The sequence below is a fragment of the Narcine bancroftii genome, chromosome 4 (assembly GCF_036971445.1).
Source record: "Narcine bancroftii isolate sNarBan1 chromosome 4, sNarBan1.hap1, whole genome shotgun sequence".
NCBI classification, from domain to species: domain Eukaryota; kingdom Metazoa; phylum Chordata; class Chondrichthyes; order Torpediniformes; family Narcinidae; genus Narcine; species Narcine bancroftii.
This window is the reverse complement of record NC_091472.1, coordinates 16,012,691-16,036,329: the sequence shown is the minus strand read 5'-3', so window position 1 is coordinate 16,036,329 and position 23,639 is coordinate 16,012,691. Positions and strand designations below refer to the sequence as shown.

The following is a 23,639-nucleotide window of genomic DNA, read 5'->3' as shown; positions in this document are numbered from 1 at the left end:
CTCTGTCACGGTGGCCAGTGGAGAGCTCGCCATATAATACGATCTTGGGAAGGCGATGGTCCTCCATTCTGGAGACGTGACCCATCCAGCGCAGCTGGATCTTCAGCAGCGTGGACTCGATGCTGTCGACCTCTGCCATCTCGAGTACCTCGACGTTAGGGGTGTGAGCGCTCCAATGGATGTTGAGGATGGAGCGGAGACAACGCTGGTGGAAGCGTTCTAGGAGCCGTAGGTGGTGCCGGTAGGCCATATGTTTAAAAGAAAATGAAATCACATGGCTGCAACATATATAACTATTATGTGCCATACACTTTGTGTGTATGTGGGTGCACTGGATTCTGGCGGAGAATCACGGCTCTGCCTTTTTATATATGTACAGTCAGATTATAATAAATTTGAACGTGAACTTGAACTGATCCTGAAAGACTTCCCTCATCTGTGCCCTGCCCTTTTACAAATGAGAACAGTTTACCACTTACCTTCTCTATTACTTAGTATCTTTTGTTTACAAGAATCCCAAATCTCTCTGAATATGTAATATGTTTAATCGTTTGGTTTGCCTGCCCATTATTCTCGGGCCTTTTGACTTTTGGGTGATACTTAATTGTAATGCATCAGATTGCATGAGCTCTCCTATTTTTTTCTCAAATGGCTCATATTTTATCAAGACCTTGTACCCCTGTACACCAGCCTCATCCCCCCTGCCTTAAACTCCTCTGCAAACGTTTGTTGGGCTATGTGTGTATAGGACAGTGGTTGGTCTAAAAAAAATAGTTGAAAAGCATAAGTCTGAAAAAGAAAACTTTTGGCCAGAATCAAGAAAAGGAAATTGGTGTTGATGCTGAATAAAGAACAAAGAAGACGATGAGAACATTTGACTGAGTTCTAGACAGAGTAAACAGAAAGCAATGCTTTTCAAGCGTTTTCCTGTTGTTCTCCTCCACTGCACATTGTCAAGGTGTGCCTACTTAAAAGGAGTTTTCCTCTAGTCTCGATCAAGGGTTCCTGGCCTAAAGCGTTGACCGATCATTCCTCTCCACAGATGCTGCTTGACCCATTGAGTCCCTCCATTGTTTGCAATGTTAGCAGTAATCAGGATAAAATGGGATTTGGAACTCCTGAAAAGCTGGTAGAGGCATTTAAAAAGAAGCTGGTTGAAGGCTTGAAGAGCTGTATATGCAGAGCACTGGAATAAGCTGGGAGGGACGAACTGCATTTCTGGCCACATGGCCAAATAACCTCCTCCAGTGACAAACTTTTAGGGAAGAATACCTTTATTCAGGTTTTTCCAGATTCGTGGCGAAGGGCTCGGGCTCGAAACTTTCTAAGTGCTGAGTTTCTCCAGCACTTGTGTGAATTTCATATTGAAGAATTCTGTACCCTCTGCTCTTGGATGGGCGAACTATATTCTCTTGCTCACTATTTCCTTGGTGACAAGGAGAAGAATAAATAAACTGATATAACACTTCAGCTCCTTAAGAGCTGAATCAGACTAGCCGGGACAGTTTTGTTTCTTCACACACATTTAACAATTCACCAAATTTCAATGTGAATTTACCTGGCTCTTACAATTATTATCAACTGTGCAGGCAGTTCATTTTCTGGTTTTAAAATGATGAGTAAACAATATTTATTTTTAATTTCAAAAGGTTATTTAAGCCATCCATTCTCAATAGGGGCCCTACGCACTCCCCACCCCCCCCCCCACCACCCCCAACCCCGTGGGCATGGCATATTTAAGTAAAAGCCTTGTTTTCTTTTAACCTCATTTAACATAATTTCTAAAAAAAATTTATGTAAAACTGGAGAAAAGTGTCAGTTCATGAAGATGGCAGATGGGATGTTCTTTGGGTGGCATGGCTGGCATAGCGGTTAGGACAAAGCTAGCAATCAGGTTCGGCCTCGGTTCGAATCCTGCACTGCCTTGTAAGGGGTTTGTACATTTTCCCTGTGACTACGTGGGTTTTCTTCGTGGGCTCCAGTTTCCTCCCACCATTCAAAAAGTACTGGGGGTTGTAATTTAACTAGGTGTAAATTAGGGCAGCATGGGCTCATGGACCGAAATGGCCTGTTACCGTGCTGTGGTATGTCTAAATTTAATTTATATTTAGTCAGTAGCAGAGAAGTACGTAAGAAACCAAAATTTGGCTTCTTCACAGAGAAGGGGTGTCCATAAACTTAAAGGGGGTGGGATGGGGGGGGGAGGCAATTCCAAAAAAAGGTTGAGAATGGCAGTTTTAAAAAGCCATTTCCCATGAAAGGCAATGGTGCCGTGATTGAAATGTTCTCATTAATTTATTTCTCATATTGAGAAATTTTAAAAGTGGATAAAGTGTCAGTTCATGAAGATGGCAGAGGGGATGTCTGAGGAAACCTACCTTTGTTCTTGACAAAATCTCTCGATGCCCTCTCCCTGCTGCACATATTTCTTTACATTGGGCTACAGCAGTGGTTCTCAACCTATTTTGTTTCCGTTCACATACCACTTTAAGTATTCCCTATGCCATAGATGCTCTGTGATTAGTAAGGGATTGCTTAAGGTGGTATGTGGGTAGAAAGAAAAAGTTTGAAAACCACTGTTTTAATTGTACCTAATTGACTCATTATGTGCACGGTTTCATAACTTCAAAATGAAATTTTCAAGCAAAATATTTCAATAACAATTGGGTCTAGAGCAGTGATTATCAATGTTCCCTTCCCACTCACATCCCACCTTAAGTAATCCCTTACTAATCACAGAGTGTAGCTATCTTTAAGGGTAAAAAAACAAACAAAAATTCAGATGCTGGAATTCTGAAATAAAAAAAATTGTTGGGAACTCTTCCGGCCAAACAACATCTTGTGGAGAGAGAAACAGAATTAATATTTCAAGTTGGTGACCTCTCATCAGAACTGGTAATTTCTTATTTTTTTTAAATTTAAATTTATAAAATGTACGAGATTCCTTTTACTGTCACGTAATAATACATTAAAAATGTAACATACATTTACCGTGTTATACAACATGTAACATACATTTACCATTTAATTACAACATGTAACATACATACAACATGTAACATACATTTACTGTGTAATATACATGTAACATACATTTACCGTGTAACATACAGCATGATATTTTATTGACTTCAACTCAAAATCAAATTATATCTTTTAGCCAGATGTGCAATTTTGATTAAATGGAAAGCAATACTCCATCTACACACACACAATGGTTTAATGATATTATGTCTTGTTTAAGTTTAGAAAAAAATTAGATGTGCCATTAAAGATTCAAATACTAATTTCGTCAAGACCTGGGGCCCTTTTATGGACCTTTACCATAATCTAAAGTTTTAGGGTTGCCATACCCTTCAATGCTGTGCTGTCTGTGTCCGGTTGTCGTCACTTGATACCCACATGTTAGTTTTTTTTCCCAATGTCGTATAGGGGTCGGGGCTTTGAATTTATGGATTTTCTTTCTTTTTCTTGTAATTTGTATTTCATTATATAATTGTATTGTTTGGTTTTTTTGTATTCTTGTAAACCTTAATAAAAATATCTTAAAAAGAAAGAAAAATGTGACATAAGTGATATACTTTCACTTCTGTTTGCCCATAGTATTTCCCGGTGCCCATACAGTACGAGAGAAAAGAATCTTTCTATAATAATGACTTGAAGCAAAGCAGTTGGTCCAAGTTACTGGTTTGACATGTTATGCTCATCCTTCCATTTTCTGACTTGTATCTTTATATCCAGGTAAAAGCTACAGTTCAGCTCCTCTACAATCAAGTCTGTGACATGCTGAAGATTCGAGATAATCGCTTCTTGGGTCTAAGTGTTATACAAAGTGAGCTGTGTAGTATTCATCTTTATTTTGCGAGAACACTTCCAGTGAATGATGTGGCCAGATGATTCTTGTCAAACATGTTATTTCGGATAATTTTTGGTGAAATACGTGTTTGTGAGAATAATTTTTAATCTATGTGTTACGTACCAGACGAGCAGCAATAGAAATTCACCAACACAAAGGTATCTTCAAAAACAGTAATTTTTATTTTTAAGTATTAATAACATAACACTTCTTACTTAACTCTAACAACCCCACTATGCACAAATGTAGAGATGTGTATGTGTGTGGCAGATTCCAAAACCATTACAGTTTAGGCACAATTATAAAAAGAATCAATTTTTAAAATTCAGTCAGTTTTGTTTTGAAACTCAGATTCTTTAAATTGTTGCTCAAAAGTAATTATGAGGCATCAGATCTCAAAACTCACAAAATTCTTGTAGAATTGTTTTCAGAGAATTGTTTCTTCATACGAATGATTTCCCTCTCTTGCATGGAGGTTACAGTATCTGTGTTTCATACGATGATTTCACAAACTCAAGTATGAGACTGACGAAGTGACGATTACAATGGTTATGATTCAGAAACAAGAGTGATCTTGCCTTCTTTTACCCAGAATTGGATCATTCACAAGTGGATATTTAAAATGTCACCGCAGCACTGCTCTCTATCTTGACTAAGTGGCCATCATTTCTAAAGTCACTGCAATTCCGTGTTCCTTCCTTGACAAGGAGAACACAGCAGGTCTTTCCTCACAGGATGTTACTGAATTTCTGACCTCAGATGAAAACTAGTGTCATTATTAAAGATGTCTCCTTGATGTGTCTTTAATCACATGACATGATATCACTGCTGATTTTGTTTCATTCTCCAAAAGTGTGAATTATGGTAATGGATAATTTGTTTATACAAATTATCAAACAAAGGCCTGCTTGTTTGATTAAGTGCTTTCCTGAGTGTTTGAAGTTCCAGCTTCTCCAAAAGTTAATGAGAAAATGCTTCCAAGTTGTCTGCTCAGGTCACAAGCAGCAGAATGCCTGTATGTACACAGGTACTTCTGAGCAAACATCTATTGTCTCTGGTCATTCAATAACACAATTCACTTCCGCTTCATAAATATAACTTTAAATGAAGAGACGCATTGTCTTTAGAAAAACCTCTCTTATCTGTCATCACAAATGTGTGATACCAAACCCACAAAATAACTTTACTAAAAATATTAAGATTATATACCTAAATAATAATATTAACACAATTCTGTCATACTATGCAATAACTAATAATAAGCAAGGAGGCAAGTGATATGTTCATTAAGGCCAGAAAGGCATGTGCTTAATCAGGGGAGTTGAACAGAATTAATATTTAAGTTATTATACAAAAGTGCTGGAGGATCTCCTATGGTCATGCAGCATCCATAGGAGGCAAAGATATATAACTAACGTTTCTGGCCTGCTCATTAGGTATGAACAGAAAGCAAGCAGGTTCCTGAATAAAAAGTCTGTGAGAGGAGGGAAGAAGGACCAGAGGGAGGAGCACGAAGCAAGAAGCCAGAGATGAACATGGATAGGAGGACAGAAAAAAAAAGATGAGAATAGATCAGCAGAGAAGGGAAGATCTGTGAATGGAGAGCTGGAGGAAAGGAGACCGGGGATAGGGAAAGAGAGAAGGGGTTGGGGAGCTAGAAGAAAGTGGGACAGGGATGAGGAGCTGGAAGAAAGGAGACATTTGGATTGGGAAAGAGAGAGAGATGGGAGGGATAGCAGAAACCAGAGTTGTTAATGTTAATGCCATCTGGTTGGAGGGTGCCCAGATGATATATGAAGTGTTCGTTCTTCAGTTTGCAGATAGTCTCAGTTTGCCAGAGCAAGAGACTATGGACAGGGTGGCAGAGCTTGTTCTCATCATCAATACCTTTTCCTTTGACTCATCCCACTTTCTCCAAGTCAAAGGGGTAGCAATGGGTACTTGCATGTACCCCAGTTATGCCTGCCTTTTTGTTGGCTATGTGGAGCAATCTGTGCCTAAGCAGCCAAAGATACTAATTATACTTGGAGGTTACTATTATTCCAAAACAGTCATTTAAGATTTATGGCTACAAGAGCAGGTCAGAGGCTGTGTGTCCTTTGGTGAGTGACTTGTTTGCTCAGGGCCTTTCTACCTTCTACAAGACATGCCTCTGGATTGTGGTAGAAGACTCTCCATTTGCCTGGGTGAATGCAACTCCAACTCAAGAAGGCCGACGCCATCCAGGACAAAACAGCCTATTTGGTTGACAACCCTTCCACTACCCAAACCATCCCTATCCTCCACTACAGCTGTGTGTGGCACAAAACAATGTGATCTAGCTACAAATGCACTGCAGTCACACACCCAGGTCATTCCAAAGTAATTTTCTCATGTTCCAATTTGTAAATTGAAATTAGACAAACAGCACGGTAACAGGCCCTGCTAACTCACCTCCCCCCCCCCCCCCAATACATCAACCAATCTACAATCCCTGGGATGTTTTGAAGGGTAGGAGGAAACCGGAGCCCCCTGGGGAAAAGCACACAGATAAGGGGAGAACGCACAACTCCTAACAGACAGTGCCAGATTCAAACCCCTTAAGAGCTTGGTGCTAACCAATATTAAGTTTGGATTGTTTTTCCTATCAAAATTCATCCAGTCTGCTTTAATTTTTCTGACTAGTCTACTCTCTCATTCCATTCTCCCATTCTACTCTCCTTTTCTTCATCAATACTCTGGTCATCTGTTGTTGAATTCTGTCATTTTTTTCAATTTTGTTTTTTGCAAACTTTGTTATTAATGGCTCAGAAACAATGCACTCAGCTCTGTGACCTGGGATTTATTCTATCAAAACATTACCAATAGAAAGTATTGCCTAGTGAACAGAAGTCGATTGAAACTTCCTTCGAAGACACAGAATTAGTTCGGGCACCTGCCCATATTTTGTTCATAACTCTGATGAAGGGATCAAGCTCAAAACTTTATCTTTGCTACATAAAGTGCACTGTTTGACCTGCTGAGTTCCTTCAGTATTGTGTTTTTACTTCAATCATGGTGTCTGCAGACTTGCGTGTTTTACTACAGTATTAGATTTGCCGTGTTACCAGGACTGGCATGCTTGAACTAAAAGGAGACACTGGAGAGGCCAGAACTTTTCTCCCTGGAGTGTAGAAAGCTGAGGGCTGATTTTATGGAGGTTTATAAAATCATGATGGGCATAGGTAAGGTAAATAGTCAGTTCTCCCCCGCCAACCCCCTCCCCCCCACCACCACAGCCTAGGGGAGTCTAAAAGATTTATTGTGAGAGGGGAAAGATTTAAAAGGGACCGGAGAGGCACCTTTTTCACACAAAGGGTGGTGGATATAGGGAATGAGCTGCCAGAAGAAGTGGTCAAGACAGGGACAATTGCTATCCTCAATAGATATTTAGATAGGTATATGGTTAGGAACAGTTCAGAGGGATATGGGGAAAACTCAGGCACATGGGGACCAGGCTTGGGCTGACAACTTGGATGTTTGTCCGAGGGCCCAGTTTTCATGCTGTAAAACTCTATGACTATGACCACCTTACCTGCTGTGGTAACGAAGATCAAATAACAACTTCTGAACATGGAAATATAGCCAGTTGCTCTTTTTTTTGATGGAAAGGAGTTGAAATATGAAGATTTTTAAAAAATTTAGTCATACAGCACAGTAACAACCCAATTTACACCAAATTAACCTATACTTTTGTACTTTATTTAACCACCTAACCATCTGCATTCCCCATCTGGGTCCACCTGACCTTTCTCATTATAGGCCGTTGGAAGTTTTCCTTTATATGAGAAGCACTCAACAAGAACAAGTGGGAGGAAACCGGAGCCCCTGAAGAAAACCCACGTAGACATGGGGAGAGTGTACGAACTCCTTACAGACAGCCGATTATCTTCCATCACAAATACAATCATTTTGGGAATAGTAATTCAAAAAAATTGAGGAATGTGATTAGAAAGAGGAAGGAAATTTAACCAATCTTGATAAAAGGTTTCAAGGAATGTTAATGAGGCACTAGACAATGGGTAAATCTTTAAAGGTGTGTAGTTGAACGATAATGGAACCTCGAAGAGATAGTAGATGGCACAGACATCTGGCATAGTCAAGACAAAGGCGATTAATATTTTGAAAGCAAGTGCTTATTTTTAAAAATTCTTATTAATTTGTAAATGATTACTGTAATTTCTTCATTCCAAAGGGGATCATATCCATATTTCATGGGTCAGTAAGTGTAATATTTATTTTAACAGTTTTGAGAGATCTATTGGAAAAGCAGTTTTGTTATAATGCAGACTTCAGCAAAATAAAGGCTCCATTGAAATGGATGAGTCAAAAGAAATTGCTTCCTTTAGCAGATGATTCAAAAACCAGGAACTATTTGTTCAACACACAGAGGGATTAGGATCTGCAAGCTACTGCCTTTATGGGTAGAGGAAATAGAGGCAATTAGGATCTTTAGAAGAAAATCCCTGATTATCAAGTTTGCGAATGACATGCAAGTGTCCATTACTGTAGATAGTGAAGACGGTTGCCAAAAATTACAGCAGGGTCATGACTGGTTGGGCAGAGGAATAGTTGATGGAATTTATTACAGTATAACGTGAGGTGATGTAATTTGCGAAGTCTAACATGGGAAGGACCAACACAGTGAATGGTAGGAATCTGGGGAGTTTGTAGAGCACAGGGATCTACGAGTATAAGTACATGGTAACTTGAAAGTGATGTCACAGGTAGAGATAGTGGTCAAAAAGGCTTTTAGCACATTGGTCTTAATCAGTCAGAATATTGAGAATCAAAGTTGGGAGGTTATGTTGCAGTTGTATCAGATTTTGGTGAGGTCATGTTTGGAGTATTGTGTTCAGTGTTGGTCACTGTGCTACAAGAAAAGCGTTGTCAAGCTGGAGCCAGTGCAGAGAAGATTGATGAGGGAGTTGCCAGGAACTGCAGGCCTGAGCAAGAGGGATGGGTTGAGAAGGCTAAGGTTTTATTCTTGGAGCATAGGAGGATGCAGTATAATCTCACAGAGGTGTACAAAATCATGAGTGGAAAGATCAGTTGAACTCAGTGGAATTGGTACTTAGAGGACATAGGTTTAAGGTGAGGGAGGGGGTAGCAGAGATTTAATGGGAGCTTGAGGGGGTAACAGTTTCACACAGAAGATGGTGGATGTATGGAACAAACTGCCGGAGGAAGGGATTGAGGCAGGTACCATTGCAATGTTTAAGAAATATTTGGACGGATATATGGATAGGATGGATTTGGAGGGATTTAGACCAAATGCAGGCAAGTGGGATAAGTGTGGGTGGGGCACATTTGTGCTATATGACTATGAATCTAAAACTCTTCAGAGAGGTAATTGAGGGGAAAAAAGTTTGCAGGGCTGTGTGGAAAGAACTGGGGAATGGGACTAAATGGCATTCTTTAAAGATGGCTACATAGGTGATGGATGATTGGCCTCTTTCTGTACGATACTGATGTAGTCTAACAGTAGCTTTTCAAAGACATCACTGGGAACAAAACAGAGCTGATTTCCAGCAGTTATTACTTGTTCTTGTTGAGTGCTTCTCATATAAAGGAAAACTTCAAACGGCCTATAATGAGAAAGGTCAGGTGGACCCAGATGGGGAATGCAGATGGTTAGGTGGTTAAATAAAGTACAAAGGCATAATCAAAGAGGAACATTCTGTGGAGTTTTATTGAAATAAATACCAAGGCAGAGGCACTAGTAGAAGAATTTTGAAGGGCTACAGCCTGGGTTACTAACTGCCTAGTAGTGGGGGAGAATTTGACATTTTTAACTCTGGCTAAAAACCTAGTTACAAGGCAAATGAACACATTGGAATAATTTTGATCTTGTGGATAAGTGTTCAGTAGCTTATGCAATCAATATGATTAAATATCAAACAATTAACTAATATTTCAAAAGAAGTGCTGAACAGGAAGAGATCTGGATATTATATTGGATATATTGAAATTGTTTCACCATTAGTGCTTAAAGAATAAAGTCTGCAGATGCTTTATTTAAAAAAAAAATTGGACTAGAAAGGGAGGGAAAAGGACAAATCTAAAATGTTCAAGAAGTGAAGAGGTCCTGCTGAATGTGAAATTCTGTAAGGACTTGATATGCCTCCTCTGACAAGAACCTAGAAATGTGGACCAGTCTCATCACAAATTATTAAGCAATTTCTTCACTCAAAATGCAGCAAATTATTGGAACTGTAAGCCAGAGGCCTGTGATGCTCAGTTGTTGAGTGTTTATACCACAGAGTTTGAGAGGTTATTGGGAGTGAAGAGGTATTGGTATAGTGAGGGTGAATCCGATTTGGAAGATATTCCCTGACGTTTGTTTTAGTGTTGGAGCTGGCTCGTGGGATGGAGTGAGCGAAAACGGCTCCTGGTTCTCTGATTCAGTTGAATTATTTTTCCCAGCCAGCCAGCTTGAAATGATGGCCAGCTACTGGAGTCAAAAGTCTGGGGGTATTGGAGCATTTGGTGGGGTGGGGAGGCAGAAGAAATATAATAGATCAATTATTATATCTGAGACTTGGAGAGAGAAGGTGTGGTTTCAGGTATCAACACAGTGAATGGTAGGGATCTGGAGAGTTTGTAGAGCACAGGGATCTACGAGTATAAGTACATGGTAACTTGAAAGTGATGTCACAGGTAGAGATAGTGGTAGACTTAGGTGGAGAAGTACAGGTGTTGCAGCAGAAAAGGCTCCTGCCTCTCTGGAAAACCTGACTGCTGAACCCGTTATCATGATTGAGTCATCTTCCTGAGACTATCAACACCACAGGATTTCTGCAGTATTATTATAATTTATTGGTTCCCCCTCCTGCAAGTGGATATTCCTTTAAATCCTAACAAAGCCCAATGAATGTGATCACAGCCTGCTGTTTCATGCACATTCCTCTCCCAGTTCTGAGGGTTGGGGTTCAAATCCTTCCCCATTGCAAATGGACAGAGTGACCAGAAATGAACAAGAATGGATTCAAAAGTGATACCCTGTTCATGCTTTATTAAGTATAAACACTAAGAGGAAGATGGGGCACGGGCTGGTGGGACGGAAGGGCCTGTTACCATGCTGTATGTCTAAATTATAACTGGCATTATTCCATTATTTTTTCAGACAATGAACACATTTTCATGGACTTTGAGCAGAAGCTTAATAAATATTTTCCCAAGGAATGGAAGAAAGAGGTTAGCAAAGTAAGTTTTATTTACTTACTGGTACATCCTTAACAACAAAATATTTGAGCCTTTGGATCTCTTTGCTTAAGATTCTTCAGTGTTCGCGTGCATGTGTGTATTCAGGAGGTGGTTGTATTCACAACAGACCCTGCTGTTCAAATGACCTGTTTGTTATCTGCAAAAATGATTTGGATGACAATATAGTTAATATGATGAGTGACTTTACAAATTACAAAATTGGTGGTGTCGTGAATAATGTGCAAGATTACCTAAGTTTGCAACCAGGTCTGGACCAATTGGGAAGATGCACCAAAGAGTTTCAAATGGAATTTAACTCTGACAAGTGTGAGGTGTTGCACTTTTTAAAGTCAAACCTGAGTAAGACTTGTGCCTGTGGTAAGGTCTTGGATAGTGTTGTGGCGACTTCATCTCCAACATCGAAGTACTCGAGATGGCAGAGGCCAAAAGCATCGAATCCATGCTGCTGAAGATCCAACTGCGCTGGGTAGGTCACGTCTCCAGAATGAAGGACCATTGCCTTCCCAAGATCGTGTTCTACGGCGAGCTCTCCACTGGCCACCGAGACAGAGGTGCACCAAAGAAGAGGTACAAGGACTGCCTAAAGAAAGCTCTTGGTGCCTGCCACATTGACCACCGCCAGTGGGCTGATATCGCCTCAAACCGTGCATCTTGGCGCCTTACAGTTCGGCGGGCAACAACCTCCTTTGAAGAAGACCGCAGAGCCACCTCACTGCCAAAAGACAAAGGAGGAAAAACCCAACACCCAACCCCAACCCACCAATTTTCCCTTGCAACCGCTGCAACCGTGTCTGCCTGTCCCGCATCGGACTTGTCAGCCACAAATGAGCCTGCAGCTGACGTGGACATTACCCCTCCATAAATCTTCGTCCGCGAAGCCAAGCCAAAGAGAGAAAGAGTGTTGTGGAAGCAAATGACTTTAGAGAACTGGTGCATTGCTCCCTGAAAGTGGCAAATCCAGTGGAAAGGTGGTGAAGAAGGTATGTAATGGCACACTTTCCATCATTGGGTGGGGCATTGAGTCCTTTGTTACAGCTGTACAAGTAATTGGTAAGACCACACTTGTGTACTGTTTGCATTTCTAGTTGCCAATCTCTAGGAATGTTGCTGGGACTAGGAGAGCTTGATCTATTGGGAGATTGAATAGGGTTGAATTGAATTGAATTCCATATAGGATGCCATAGGTGCTCTGTGGTTAGTAAGGGATTACTTATGTGAATGGGGAAAAAAGGTTGTGAACCACTGCCCTAGAACATAGGAGGCTGAGGGGAGACCTTATAGAGGTACATAAAATCATGAGGGGTATGAATAAAATGAGGGTGGACAATTTTAGGATTAGAGGGCACAGGCTTAAGATGAGAGGGATGAGGTTTGAGAGAAATCCAAGGGGCAACATTTGCCCTCTGAGGGTAGCCCATATCTGGAATGAGCTGCTGAAGGAACCGTAGAAGTGGGTACAACGATGATATTTGGACAGATAAATAGAGAGGGAAGCTTTTAAAGGAAATGGATCAAATGCAAGGCAAATGGAATGAGTACAGAATGTGAACTTGTTTGGTATGGAAGGGTTGGGTTGAATGAAGGGCCTCATTACACGTGTATGACTCCATGAATGTGTGCCCTTATCTGTGTGTTTTGTGTGTAAGTGTGAACAGTATGTACAAAGTCAGCATGTACAAAAATGCCTTCACTTAAGGACCATTGGTCAATTTGACATAAAAGATGATATAATACTTTTAGGTCCTCATTGGAACCCGCATGGAACTGCAGCATGAGTTTAAAGACAAAAATCATTTCCTTCCAGATCTGGATTTACATTGGGCTGAAGCCCAGGGCCTCATATTCTATGGGGGTGGGGGGATCTTGGCTTCCTGCCAAATTATTTAAAAAAAAAAATTACCATTAATTTTATTTCACTTGTAACGATAAAAATCAAGGGTGAACTAAGGCCAAAATAATGTGTAAACACAAATCCAAAATTCAGGAACATTTAATGGGAGTGCTGAACTCTCATCCTTGATTTTATAATCCATGCCCAGTTGCTTAGTAACATTAAACACATATGTATAACAGTTACACAAGTTTTCACGCGTGATTTTCCTGCATGGCCGATTCTCAACTTGTGGGAATTCTGAATTCTTTGCGGGATTCCCGCAACCGCGCATGCTGGTGAGAGCTCTGAGGTTACTGTCTCTCATTAGTGCGTGTGTTTTGAGAACAAGTGAGGATTCTTTTATATCATTGTCAATCACAATAATATTTAATTTTGCCATTTTGTGAAAATAATAATGAGTAAATGATATGAAAGTGGTGTTAGTAAACAAAAGCGACAAAAAGAACGGAAGGGAATACGGAAGCGGTTCAAGCCAATCACGTCATATGGCTTTGTACAGCAGGTAGAAACAGCCTTAGATGTATCCCTCAGATACAGGACATTCATGTTTACAAACAGGAGAAAATCAAGGAGGTGGCACTGAGCAGACTGATCAGACTGAAGGACAATTAGTTCATATTGTTAGGTCTGCTTTGTTCATGAATGAGTGAGACAAACACCAGACTGAGTCGAAATCAGGGTTCTTTGTTCTTTATTACCGGATTGTAACACTTGCAACTAACCATGTTAGTCGGAGAATGCATTCTGCCGTTATCAGCAAAATGGTGATTTTTTATACCCTTGGATACATGCTTAGAACATCATCATATCATTACTTGTCCAATGACTAAAACTGTTGCTATCCTTTCCCTGCTAGCTTCCTGCCTCTCAATCCATCAATGTCTCTCTTATCTTGTAAGTACAAGGATGCATTCACATCTTGTTACAGCCCTGCACAGGGTAACTCCTTACACATTCCCATCTCATGATGTTTTACCTTACAATATACAGAAAAGCCTTCCAAGAACTTCAAGGAGAATTGTGGTCAGTAACGAGAACTACAGGTACTGAAACTTCTGGGTAAAGTGACAATGCAGTGACAGGACTACAGCTAAAAAATTAACACAAGCACTGAAGGAACATGCCACGAGATAGTTAAAGGTCATTACCATCTTAAAAACTTGGAAAACAAAGCAAATGAGCTCAGTGAAAACCCTAGCATTGCAGATACAAAAATACCCACTGTTCATGCCACTAGTGATTTTAGAGGCAATAATGACGTAGGTTTATGGACCACATTGAATGTCAAGGAAATATTCTGAATTGAAAAAGATCCATCAGAATGTTAGCACTGGGATGGACCTTTTACTCATTTGAAATGAACATACAAAAACCAAGCCCGGTTCTGCTCAAAGAATTTATTCCATTCCACCGATGATAATGGAGAAACCTCCCCTTGAGGATGGTTGGTGTCTTCTCCCACAAAAGTCTACTATTTTGTGTACAGGCTTTTCTCTAACCAAACTACCTCAACTAAAGCTTTAGCTTTTACTGCATTTGATCATTGGCATCTTGCTTATCTTGTTCAAACCCTCTAAAAATCATATGAACTCTATGCTAACATACTTAACAAGAAAACGTGGTCAAACGCTCACATCAAACCTCAGAGCAAATCAGGATTACTGGAGACACCTCCATCAGCGAGTTATTGCAGTGATTTCCCTTTTGGCAGAACGTGGCTTGGCATTTCGGGGAGATGTTGAAACATTTGGTTCATCAAACAATGGAAACTTTCTTGGATTGCTGGAATCAATTGCCATACCTTTGGACACATTTGCGAGACCAATTTCATAAATTTAGCAAGGCCCTCCAAAATTTGCAAATTTCATTGAGCACATGTGCAGACATTTACAGCTCATATTAAACGCTCAGGCTAATTTTGAGGTTATAAATTTATAAACAATCTTTTTATCAATGCTAAAACTTCAGCAATGTTCTACTTTCATTGAGTAGATAAAAGAAGAGAACGAGGTTTTGTTTCTTACGATCAGATGCTATTAAGTTTGGGCCTCCCAAGGTCTCCATTTGCATTAATCCAGCACTGGTTCCTTCAGCTGGACAACTTTAATAGTTTAGCTAGTAGTCTATTTCTTAGTGAGCATAGGCCACTTAAATTAATGTTGCAAGCTATGTGGGTTTGGGGTCAGGTTGATGAGAATAGTGTTCTGATGCTAAAGAAGTTGTCACCAAGGTTGCAACAATCTGACCCTCATGCTCTGAACTGCCCTTTGGAATCCACTGCTACTAACCACAATTTTCACTTTGATTTGTTAATTGTCTTTTGCAATGTTCCTCCCGTTGTTGCTGAATGTTTGACACTCCCATCTCAATGATTGAACTCCTCTGGCCCTGTGCCGGAGCCCTTGATGTTACACTCAGCCCGCAGAGCGGAACTGTGAGTGTCCACTAAACCTCAGGTGGCAGATCCTGAACTCCTTCCACCAATTGGCTCTAATGCCCATTGATAGCTCACTGTAATTCACTGATATTCTCTTACCATCAGCTACCTAAAAATTGTTTAAATGGATTTGTATAATTAAACATTTTGAAAAGAAAATACATTTGCTAACTAACTTTTATTTGAATAATTTTACGACTTTTATCTTACAGTATTATTAAATTAAACTACACCCTTCAGCTTACCTTTCCAATTAGCATAAATTGGCCCTTCCATCCCACCTTGTCCCTACTGACCATGAGGCATCTTCCTGCATCAGGCCTGTGTCCCTCTGTACCTTTCCAACTACTTGTTCAAATGCTTATTTTCTTGTTGACACACAGGAAACTGCAGATACTGGAATCTGAAGTTAAACACAATCCGTTGAAGGAACTCAGCGAGTTCAAAGACAATGGGAGAAGAAGTATGGTCAATGTTTTGGGCCAAAACGTTTTATCAAGGCTGGGGATGAGGAGAGAGAATTCAATGTCAAATGAGCTTCCCCTCCCCCCACCCCCCACTTCTCGACAAAGGGTTTCAGCCAAAATGCTGACCATTCTTTTTGTGCCACTAATGCTGATCCACCGAGTTCCTGAAACTGACTGTGCTTAGACTTTTTTGGTCATTACATCTGCCTCCACCACTTTCTCTGGATGCCTGTTCCAGCGACTTCGTACCCTCTGTGTGAAAAAGAGTCATTCAAAGTCAGTGGTCCAGTGCATCGCCCAGCCCTTCTTGGAATCTTCCCTGTGAAACTTTAACAGGGTAGGGTGCCAATGATCAAGACACCTGAAGTCGACAATTTACACTCGTGATAACTTGCACTTTTACAGCTGATTTGCTGTATTATTCCGCTGCTGGGCAATTGTTACCTCCTTTGTAAATTTGTGAAGAAAATCTAGAGAAACATTTAGTGTTCACCATTATGTTCAAAATCTACACTTTGCTGCATTTAACACGTTTTGAACAAATCTCGAAAATGGGTGCTCTAAAATGTTAGGATAGAACATGATTTTAACCTTGGCATTAACATTTGATTATGCTCTAATGCTGTCTTCTTTCTTTCCTCTCCCCTCCTTTTTAAACAGAGTGATGAGAAGCTCAGTGCACCATTCACCGTTTCTTTAAGAGTGCAGTACTATGTAGAAAATGGAAAAGTAATAAGGTACAGACTTCCTGTTTACTAATGAAGCTAAAGATGTAAAGCAAATGGACCTTCCAAACACTCCCTCTGGTTCTTATTTTGTCTATTTGAAAAAAAAACACTTAAACAATTTATGAGACCTATCGGTTATGTATCTGGCTTGCTTGGGACAAATATCTGCTTTCATTGCCTGGCGTGCCTGTGTTCAGAGACAATAAGATTGAGGTAACTTTATTTTGTGAAAGAAAGATGACACAGCCGGGCTGGAAATGATCCACTTTCAACAATGTCGTACTTCTGCGTTGAGCAACAGTGTTTCTTTTTCTGCAAATTTCTGATTTAACTCTCAATACCTGATTGATTTGAAGACAGTTTTTAGGTTTCTTCCTGCTCTACAGTACGGTATATCCTTCAGCCGCAGTTGCATGTGGTGGGTGTGGCAGGGGATAGTGGAGGTGGTGATGGAAAAACGGGCTGGTTGATTTTAAGCACATTTCTTCCCCCTTCTAATTTTCAGAACACTTTTCTCTCTCCTCTTTAATTCATTTGCCCACAATGGCTTAGCTCTTAACTTCTGCTAAGTTGTAGCATCTCCAGAAAAGCCAATTACTGGATGACTTAATGTCTGAGCTTAATGATCATTGATGTTCATGAAGGATGATCCAGAAAAGTCAAGGATTGTTGAGGACAATATTCAAGGAAAGTGTTCTACAGACACTATCTGGATTATAGAAACATAAAAACATAGAAGATAGGAGCAGGACTAGGTCATTCGACCCTTCGAGCCTGCTCCGCCATTCAACGAGATCATGGCTGATCTTAAAGTTCAGTACCCCGTCCCCGCCTTCTCTCCGTAATCTTTAATACCCTTATTCTGAAGAAATAGATCTAATTCCCTCTTAAATATATTTAATGAACCTGCCTCTACTGCCCTCTGTGACAATGAATTCCACAGATTCACCACCCTCTGGGTCAAGAAATTCCTCCTCATCTTGGTCCTAAATGGTTTGCCTATTATCCTCAAACCATGGCCCCGGGTTATGGATTTTCCCATCCTTGGAAACATCCCATCTGCATCCATTCTGTCCAGTCCTGCCAGAATTTTATATGTTTCTATGAGATCCCCTCTCAATCTTCTAAACTCCAGTGAGTACAATCCCAATTTGCGCAATCTTTCCTCGTAAGTCATTCCTGCCATTCCAGGTATCAGCCTGGTGAATCGCCTCCGCACTCCCTCCATGGCAAGAACATCCTTCCTTAGATAAGGTGACCAAAACTGCACACAATACTCTAGGTGGGGTCTCACCAAGACCCTGTACAGCTGCAGTAAGGTATCCTTGTTCCTATACTCAAACCCTCTTGATATGAAGGCCAACATACCACTTGCCTTTTTAACCGCCTGCTGTACCTGCATGCTCGCCTTCAGAGACTGGTGTACATGTACCCCTAGGTCTCTCTGCACTTCACCATCTCTTAATCTATTGCCATTCAAATAGTAATCTGCCCTCCGGTTTGTATTACAAAAGTGGATAACCTCACATTTATCCACATTGTAGTGCATTTGCCATGTATCTGCCCAGTCCCTCAATTTATCCAAATCACACTGGAGCTTCCTGACCCCCTCTTCCGTGCACACAACCCCTCTTAGCTTAGTGTTATCTGCAAATTTGGAGATATTACATCCAATCCCCTCATCCAGATCATTAATGTAAATGTGAACAGCTGGGGTCCCAGTACAGATCCCTGTGGCACCCCACTGGTCACCGCCTGCCACTCAGAAAACGAGCCATTTATCCCAACTCTCTGTCTTCTACCTGCCAGCCAGTTCTCAATCCACATCAATACTTTTCCCCCAATCCCATGAGCCTGATTTCGGAAGCCAGTCGTTTATGCGGGACCTTATCGAAGGCCTTTTGGAAGTCCAGGTACACCACATCCACTGGCTCTCCCCCATCTATTTTACCTGTCACCATCTCAAAGAATTCCAATAGATTTGTAAAGCACGATGAACCTTTTGTAAATCCACGTTAACTCCATCTGATCCCTTCTCTGCTAGTCATATGCTCCGCTATTACATCCTTAATAATGGATTCCATCATTTTGCCCACTACTGATGTAAGGCTCACCGGCCTATAATTCCCCGCTTTTTCTCGACCCCCCCCTTTTTAAATAGTGGGGTAACATTAGCTACCCTCCAATCCATGGGTACTGATCCTGAGTCTATCGAGGTATGGAAAATAATTCTTAAAGCATCTGCTATCTGAATGGCCACTTCCTTGAGTACCCTAGGATGTAGATTATCAGGCCCTTGGGATTTATCTGCCTTCAATCCCATCAATTTCCCCAAGACCATGTCCTTAGAGATACTGATTTCTTTCAGTTCCTCCCTTGCATTAGTCTCTATGTTTCCAAACATCCTTGGGAGGTTATTTGTATCCTCTCTTGTAAAAACAGAACTAAAGTAAGAATTTAATTGTCTGCCATTTCCTTATTCCCCATTATATATTCCCCTGATTCCGACTGCAAAGGACCTACTCTGGATTTCACCAATCTTTTCCTCTTGACATATTTATAAAAGCTTTTGCAGTCGGTTTTTATATTTGCCGCAAGCTTACTTTCGTAATTTATTTTTGCTCTCTTGATTAATCCCTTTGTCCTCCTTTGTTGCATCTTGAACTGCTCCCAGTCTTCGGTTGTGGTACTTTTTTTGGCCAATTGATATGCTCTCTCTTTGGACCTAATTCTGTCTATAATTTCCCTTGTTATCCACGGTTGAGTCACCTTTTTTGGTTTATTTTTATGCCAAACCGGTATAAACGATTTTTGCAATTTCTCCATTAGATCTGTGAATGCTTTCCATTGTCTATCCACAGTCAACTCCCCCATAAACATCACCCAATCAATCTAACTCAACTCCGGTCTCATACCATCATAATTCCCTTTATTTAAATTCAGGACCTTAGTCTCGGTTTTAATTTCATCACTCTCCATGTCGAGTGAGAATTCGATCAAATTGTGATCGCTCCTACCCAAAGGGCATCGTACAACAAGATTGTTGATTAGCCCCTTATCATTGCATAATACCCAATCTAAAATGGCCTGCTCCCGAGTTGGTTCCTCGACATATTGGTCTAGATAACCGTCCCGTAAACATTCAAAGAATTCCTCCTCCTCAGTATTTTTACCAATTTGACTAGTCCAATTAGGGTGAATGTACTGAGGCATTGGCCTGGTTTCTCTTGCTCAGTTACACATAGAATTGTAGCCTAAATCATGAATGCTATTAGAAAATAATCCTTAACAAGCACATAACTATTATTAGAACATAGAACATTATAGCACAGTGCAAGGCCTTCAGTTCATAATGTTCCGGCATATGTAAACCTACTCTAGAACAATCAAATTTTTCTAACCGCTCACCCATAAGTAACCCTTTTGAATGTTCAAATTGTACCATACTTCACCACCACTCCCAGCAATGCATTCCAGGCACCCACCACTCTCTGTATAAAAACCTTCTCGAAACTTTCCTTCACTCACCTTAAACAGATCTCCTCTGGTATTTGCTATTGTTGCCCCAGGAAAATGGTGCTGGCTGTCCACCCTCTCCATGCCCCCCATAATCTTGTGTTCCTCTATTGTCACTATTCATCATTCCAAAGGGAAAAGCCATATCTGTGTCAACCTTGACATGTTCTCCATTCCAGACAACGTCCCGGTAAATCTCTGCATCCTCTCCAAAGCACTTACATCCTCCCTGTAATGAAGTGATCAGAACTAAAGGCAATATTCCCTTTAGTTTATAGAGTTGCAAAACTACCTCACGGCTCTTGACCTCCATCCCCCGACTAATGAAGGCCAACACACCATATACTTTTTTAACCACCCTAAACACTGTGTTAACATTAGTCCATCAGTGGCTATTTCTATTGATTATATTCCATATATCTTCAGTGACAAGAAGGCAAGACACTTCTACTACTGCCAACTAAAAGAGCAAGTTTTAAACTCCTGCTGCACAACCAAAGAGGAAGTCTACTTTTTGCTTACTGCATATGCATTGCAGGCTGACTTGGGAAACCACAGAAAGAAAGTCCACACTGGAAACTATTTTGAGCCTCGGAGTTATTTCCCTCAGTGGGTAAGAATAATTCACCTGATTGTTGCTTAACTTTCGGATTTGAAACTTGGTGTGTCCAGATTTTTAACCTGTCTACAAAAAAGTTTGAGATTTGGCTTTTGAGGTTTTTCTTCCTGGTAAATTGTCTGCTTCCAGAGCAGGTATTTGAAACCTATGTTTTTAATAGATTACATTGCATAAAGTAATAATATATCTTGAATTCTATATATAAAATGTGCTTTAGAGACTAAAAGCTTATAAGATAGAAACTGGGGTATTAACTACTTCATACCATTAAAGTTGGTGTCATTTGTTTATACATGTTCCATGGCTGATTTCTTTTAAAGACCTCAATTAAGTTTTTTTTGCTGGGATTACAGTATGCAGATCATGAGCTAAATCTTTACTCCAAAATGGAAAAAACCTGGAATAGGAAAACTCTTCACAATTTGTTCATTTGTCCGTTTTAAATGAGATGCAATGGAGGAGTCACGTGATGGAGTAGCGGTTGGTCGAGTGGAACCAGCCCTCTCCAGAGAAAAGAAAAAAAAAGTTTGAAAAAACATAGCTCAATAAACAGAAAATACAGGAAGAGAAAGATAAAGTGACAGAGAAGAGACAGAAGATGGCACCCAAAAGAGAGAAAGTAAGAATAACAGAGAAAAGAGAAGAAGGAAAATCACTGGAAAAGAAAGAAGAAGGCCTACCTGCACATCAGAGCAGAGAGCCACCGTGGAGAGGAGTGGCCGATCTCTGGTGTTGGTGAGTCCCCAGAGAAGTATTGTCTCCCGACCAGCGGACTTCAAAAATGGCTATCAGAGCCAAGAAGAGGTGTGCAACTGCACATGTGTGAAGAGTTGCGCATGTGCAGTGCGCAAGTAAAAGAAAAGATTAATGCCAGCGGGAAGTGAACTCAGCTGAGGAGCGGCCAGCTGCGGAGTGGCCAGCTGAGAGACCCCCAGTATTGGGGCATTCGGCTGAGGGAAGCAAACAAGAAAGAAGAAACGAAGAGTGGTGAGAAAGAGAATGAAGGGCGGGAAGAGGATGAGTGGCAACGGGGTGACTGGCAGGGGGACGACCTGCAGCAGGAGGCCCAGCGGTGGGTCGGCCTGCAGTGGGAGGCTCAACAACGGGTCAACCTGCAGCAGAAGGCCCAACAGCAGGAGACACAGCAGCTGGAGGCCCAGCAAGGATACAGAAGCAGCTCACCAGAGAAGGATGAAGAGACACAGATACGGAGAAGAAAAGAACACACATACATAGATACAGACAGAAGGAGACCAAGAATTTCAAAGGAAAGAAGAAGGTAAAATAGAAGGACAACATTTAGATAAAGCCTTTTTTGAAGAACAAATGAGGTCATTAAAAGAATGGCTATCGTTAGAATTTAGTTCAATCAAAAGAAAAATGAAAAGAGCTGAAGATAGAATGCAAAGCTTAGAGTTGGTCATGACTGAAATAGGGAAGAGAGTAGAAAATGTGGAGAAATGAGAAGCTGCTGTAGAAATGGAGATAAATGATTTAAGAGGGAAGTTGGAAGGAAGCGAAAAAAAATTAAAGAGATACAAGATTTATTGTCACAAAAAATTGACGTATTGGAAAACTACAGTAGGCGAAACAATATAAAAGTAGTGGGCCTGAAAGAAGGCAAAGAATGGTCAGATATGAAGGAATTTATAAAAGGATGGATCCCGAAGGTGTTGGGAACAACAGGTTCATATGAAGAAATAGAAATCGAAAGGGCGCATAGAGCACTAGTATCGAAACCACCACCACATCAAGAACCGAGATCCATATTGGTAAAGCTTCTAACGTATAGAACAAGAGAGAACATACTGGAGCAGGCAAGAAAGAGGGTTAGAGAAGACAATAAGCTGTTGGAATATAAGGGACAAAAAATATTTTTTTACCCGAACATAAGCTTCGAACTTTTAAAGAAGAGGAAAGAATTCAATACGGCGTAAACAATCTTATGGAAGAAAGATTATAACTTTATATTTAAACTTCCAGCAGTACTCAAAGTATTTATTTCTGGGGAATGGAATAGACTGTTCTCGGACCCAAAGAAAGCCCAAGAATTTGCTAAACATTTGCAGGACAAGAGAAGAGAGGAGGAGGAGTGACAAGAAGGATGACTGGCAAGAAAATATACAAAAATTTGTAAAAATATAAAGTAAAGATAATGTATATATAAAGATTTAAAGATGGATAAGAGAAGGGGAAGAAGGGAAAGAAAGAAAGAGAGCTTTGTTGTAAATATAGGAAAATAGTGTTCTCTGGGGGGGGGGGGGTGGGGGTGAGAGAATAATGGTCACTGCGAAATTGGTTGATGCTTGTGAATTCCATTCGCAAACCGAATGGAAAGGGGAGTTGTGGTTGCCCTCAAGGGACAAGGGGCAATCCAAGGAGGGGAGGTTCATTTGGGGTTAAAGGGTTATTGCTTGTGGGGATTGTTGGGGTATTTCATGTCTTAAGTGCGTTGTCATATATTGAGATTAAAAAGGAAAACTTAAAAAACAGTAATGGAATAAAAGGGGATGGAGGTGGTGAAGAGGCGGAAAAGAAGTGAAAATAAAGATATAAGATGGCCACATTGGACTATATGACTATAAACATTAATGGAATATATAACCAAGTTTAAGTGTATCCCATTGGGAAAAAAAAATCACATATAATTTAAAAGACAAAGTTACAATGTTTGAAAAAACCTGGGAACCATTTATGGAACATAACAGAAAGAGCAGGCCTCGGACCACCAGCACCTAAAATGATAAGAAGATAAACACGATCAGATTTAATGTGTATAAGTAGATGATATGTCTTTTTTGTTTGTATTCCTTTTGTATAAAGATATTGTTTTATTGTATTTTAAATGTTCAATATTTACTGTTTTTGGAGGGGGTG

At 40.4% G+C, this 23,639-nt stretch overlaps 1 protein-coding gene across 4 annotated transcripts in view; it reads left to right on the top strand.

The window, feature by feature from the left end:
- The window catches only part of LOC138760348 (FERM domain-containing protein 6-like), a 114,889-nt gene that overhangs the window by 52,673 nt on the left and 38,577 nt on the right, over positions 1–23,639 (top strand). For 3 of the 4 annotated variants that reach the window (XM_069930819.1, XM_069930820.1, XM_069930817.1), the window contains exons 3-6: positions 3,742–3,832; positions 11,001–11,080; positions 16,560–16,636; positions 20,570–20,756. In XM_069930819.1, the coding sequence (XP_069786920.1) occupies positions 3,742–3,832; positions 11,001–11,080; positions 16,560–16,636; positions 20,570–20,756 (435 nt within the window). The remainder of the gene's footprint in view (positions 1–3,741; positions 3,833–11,000; positions 11,081–16,559; positions 16,637–20,569; positions 20,757–23,639) is intronic. The other variant, XM_069930818.1, reaches the window with a different exon arrangement.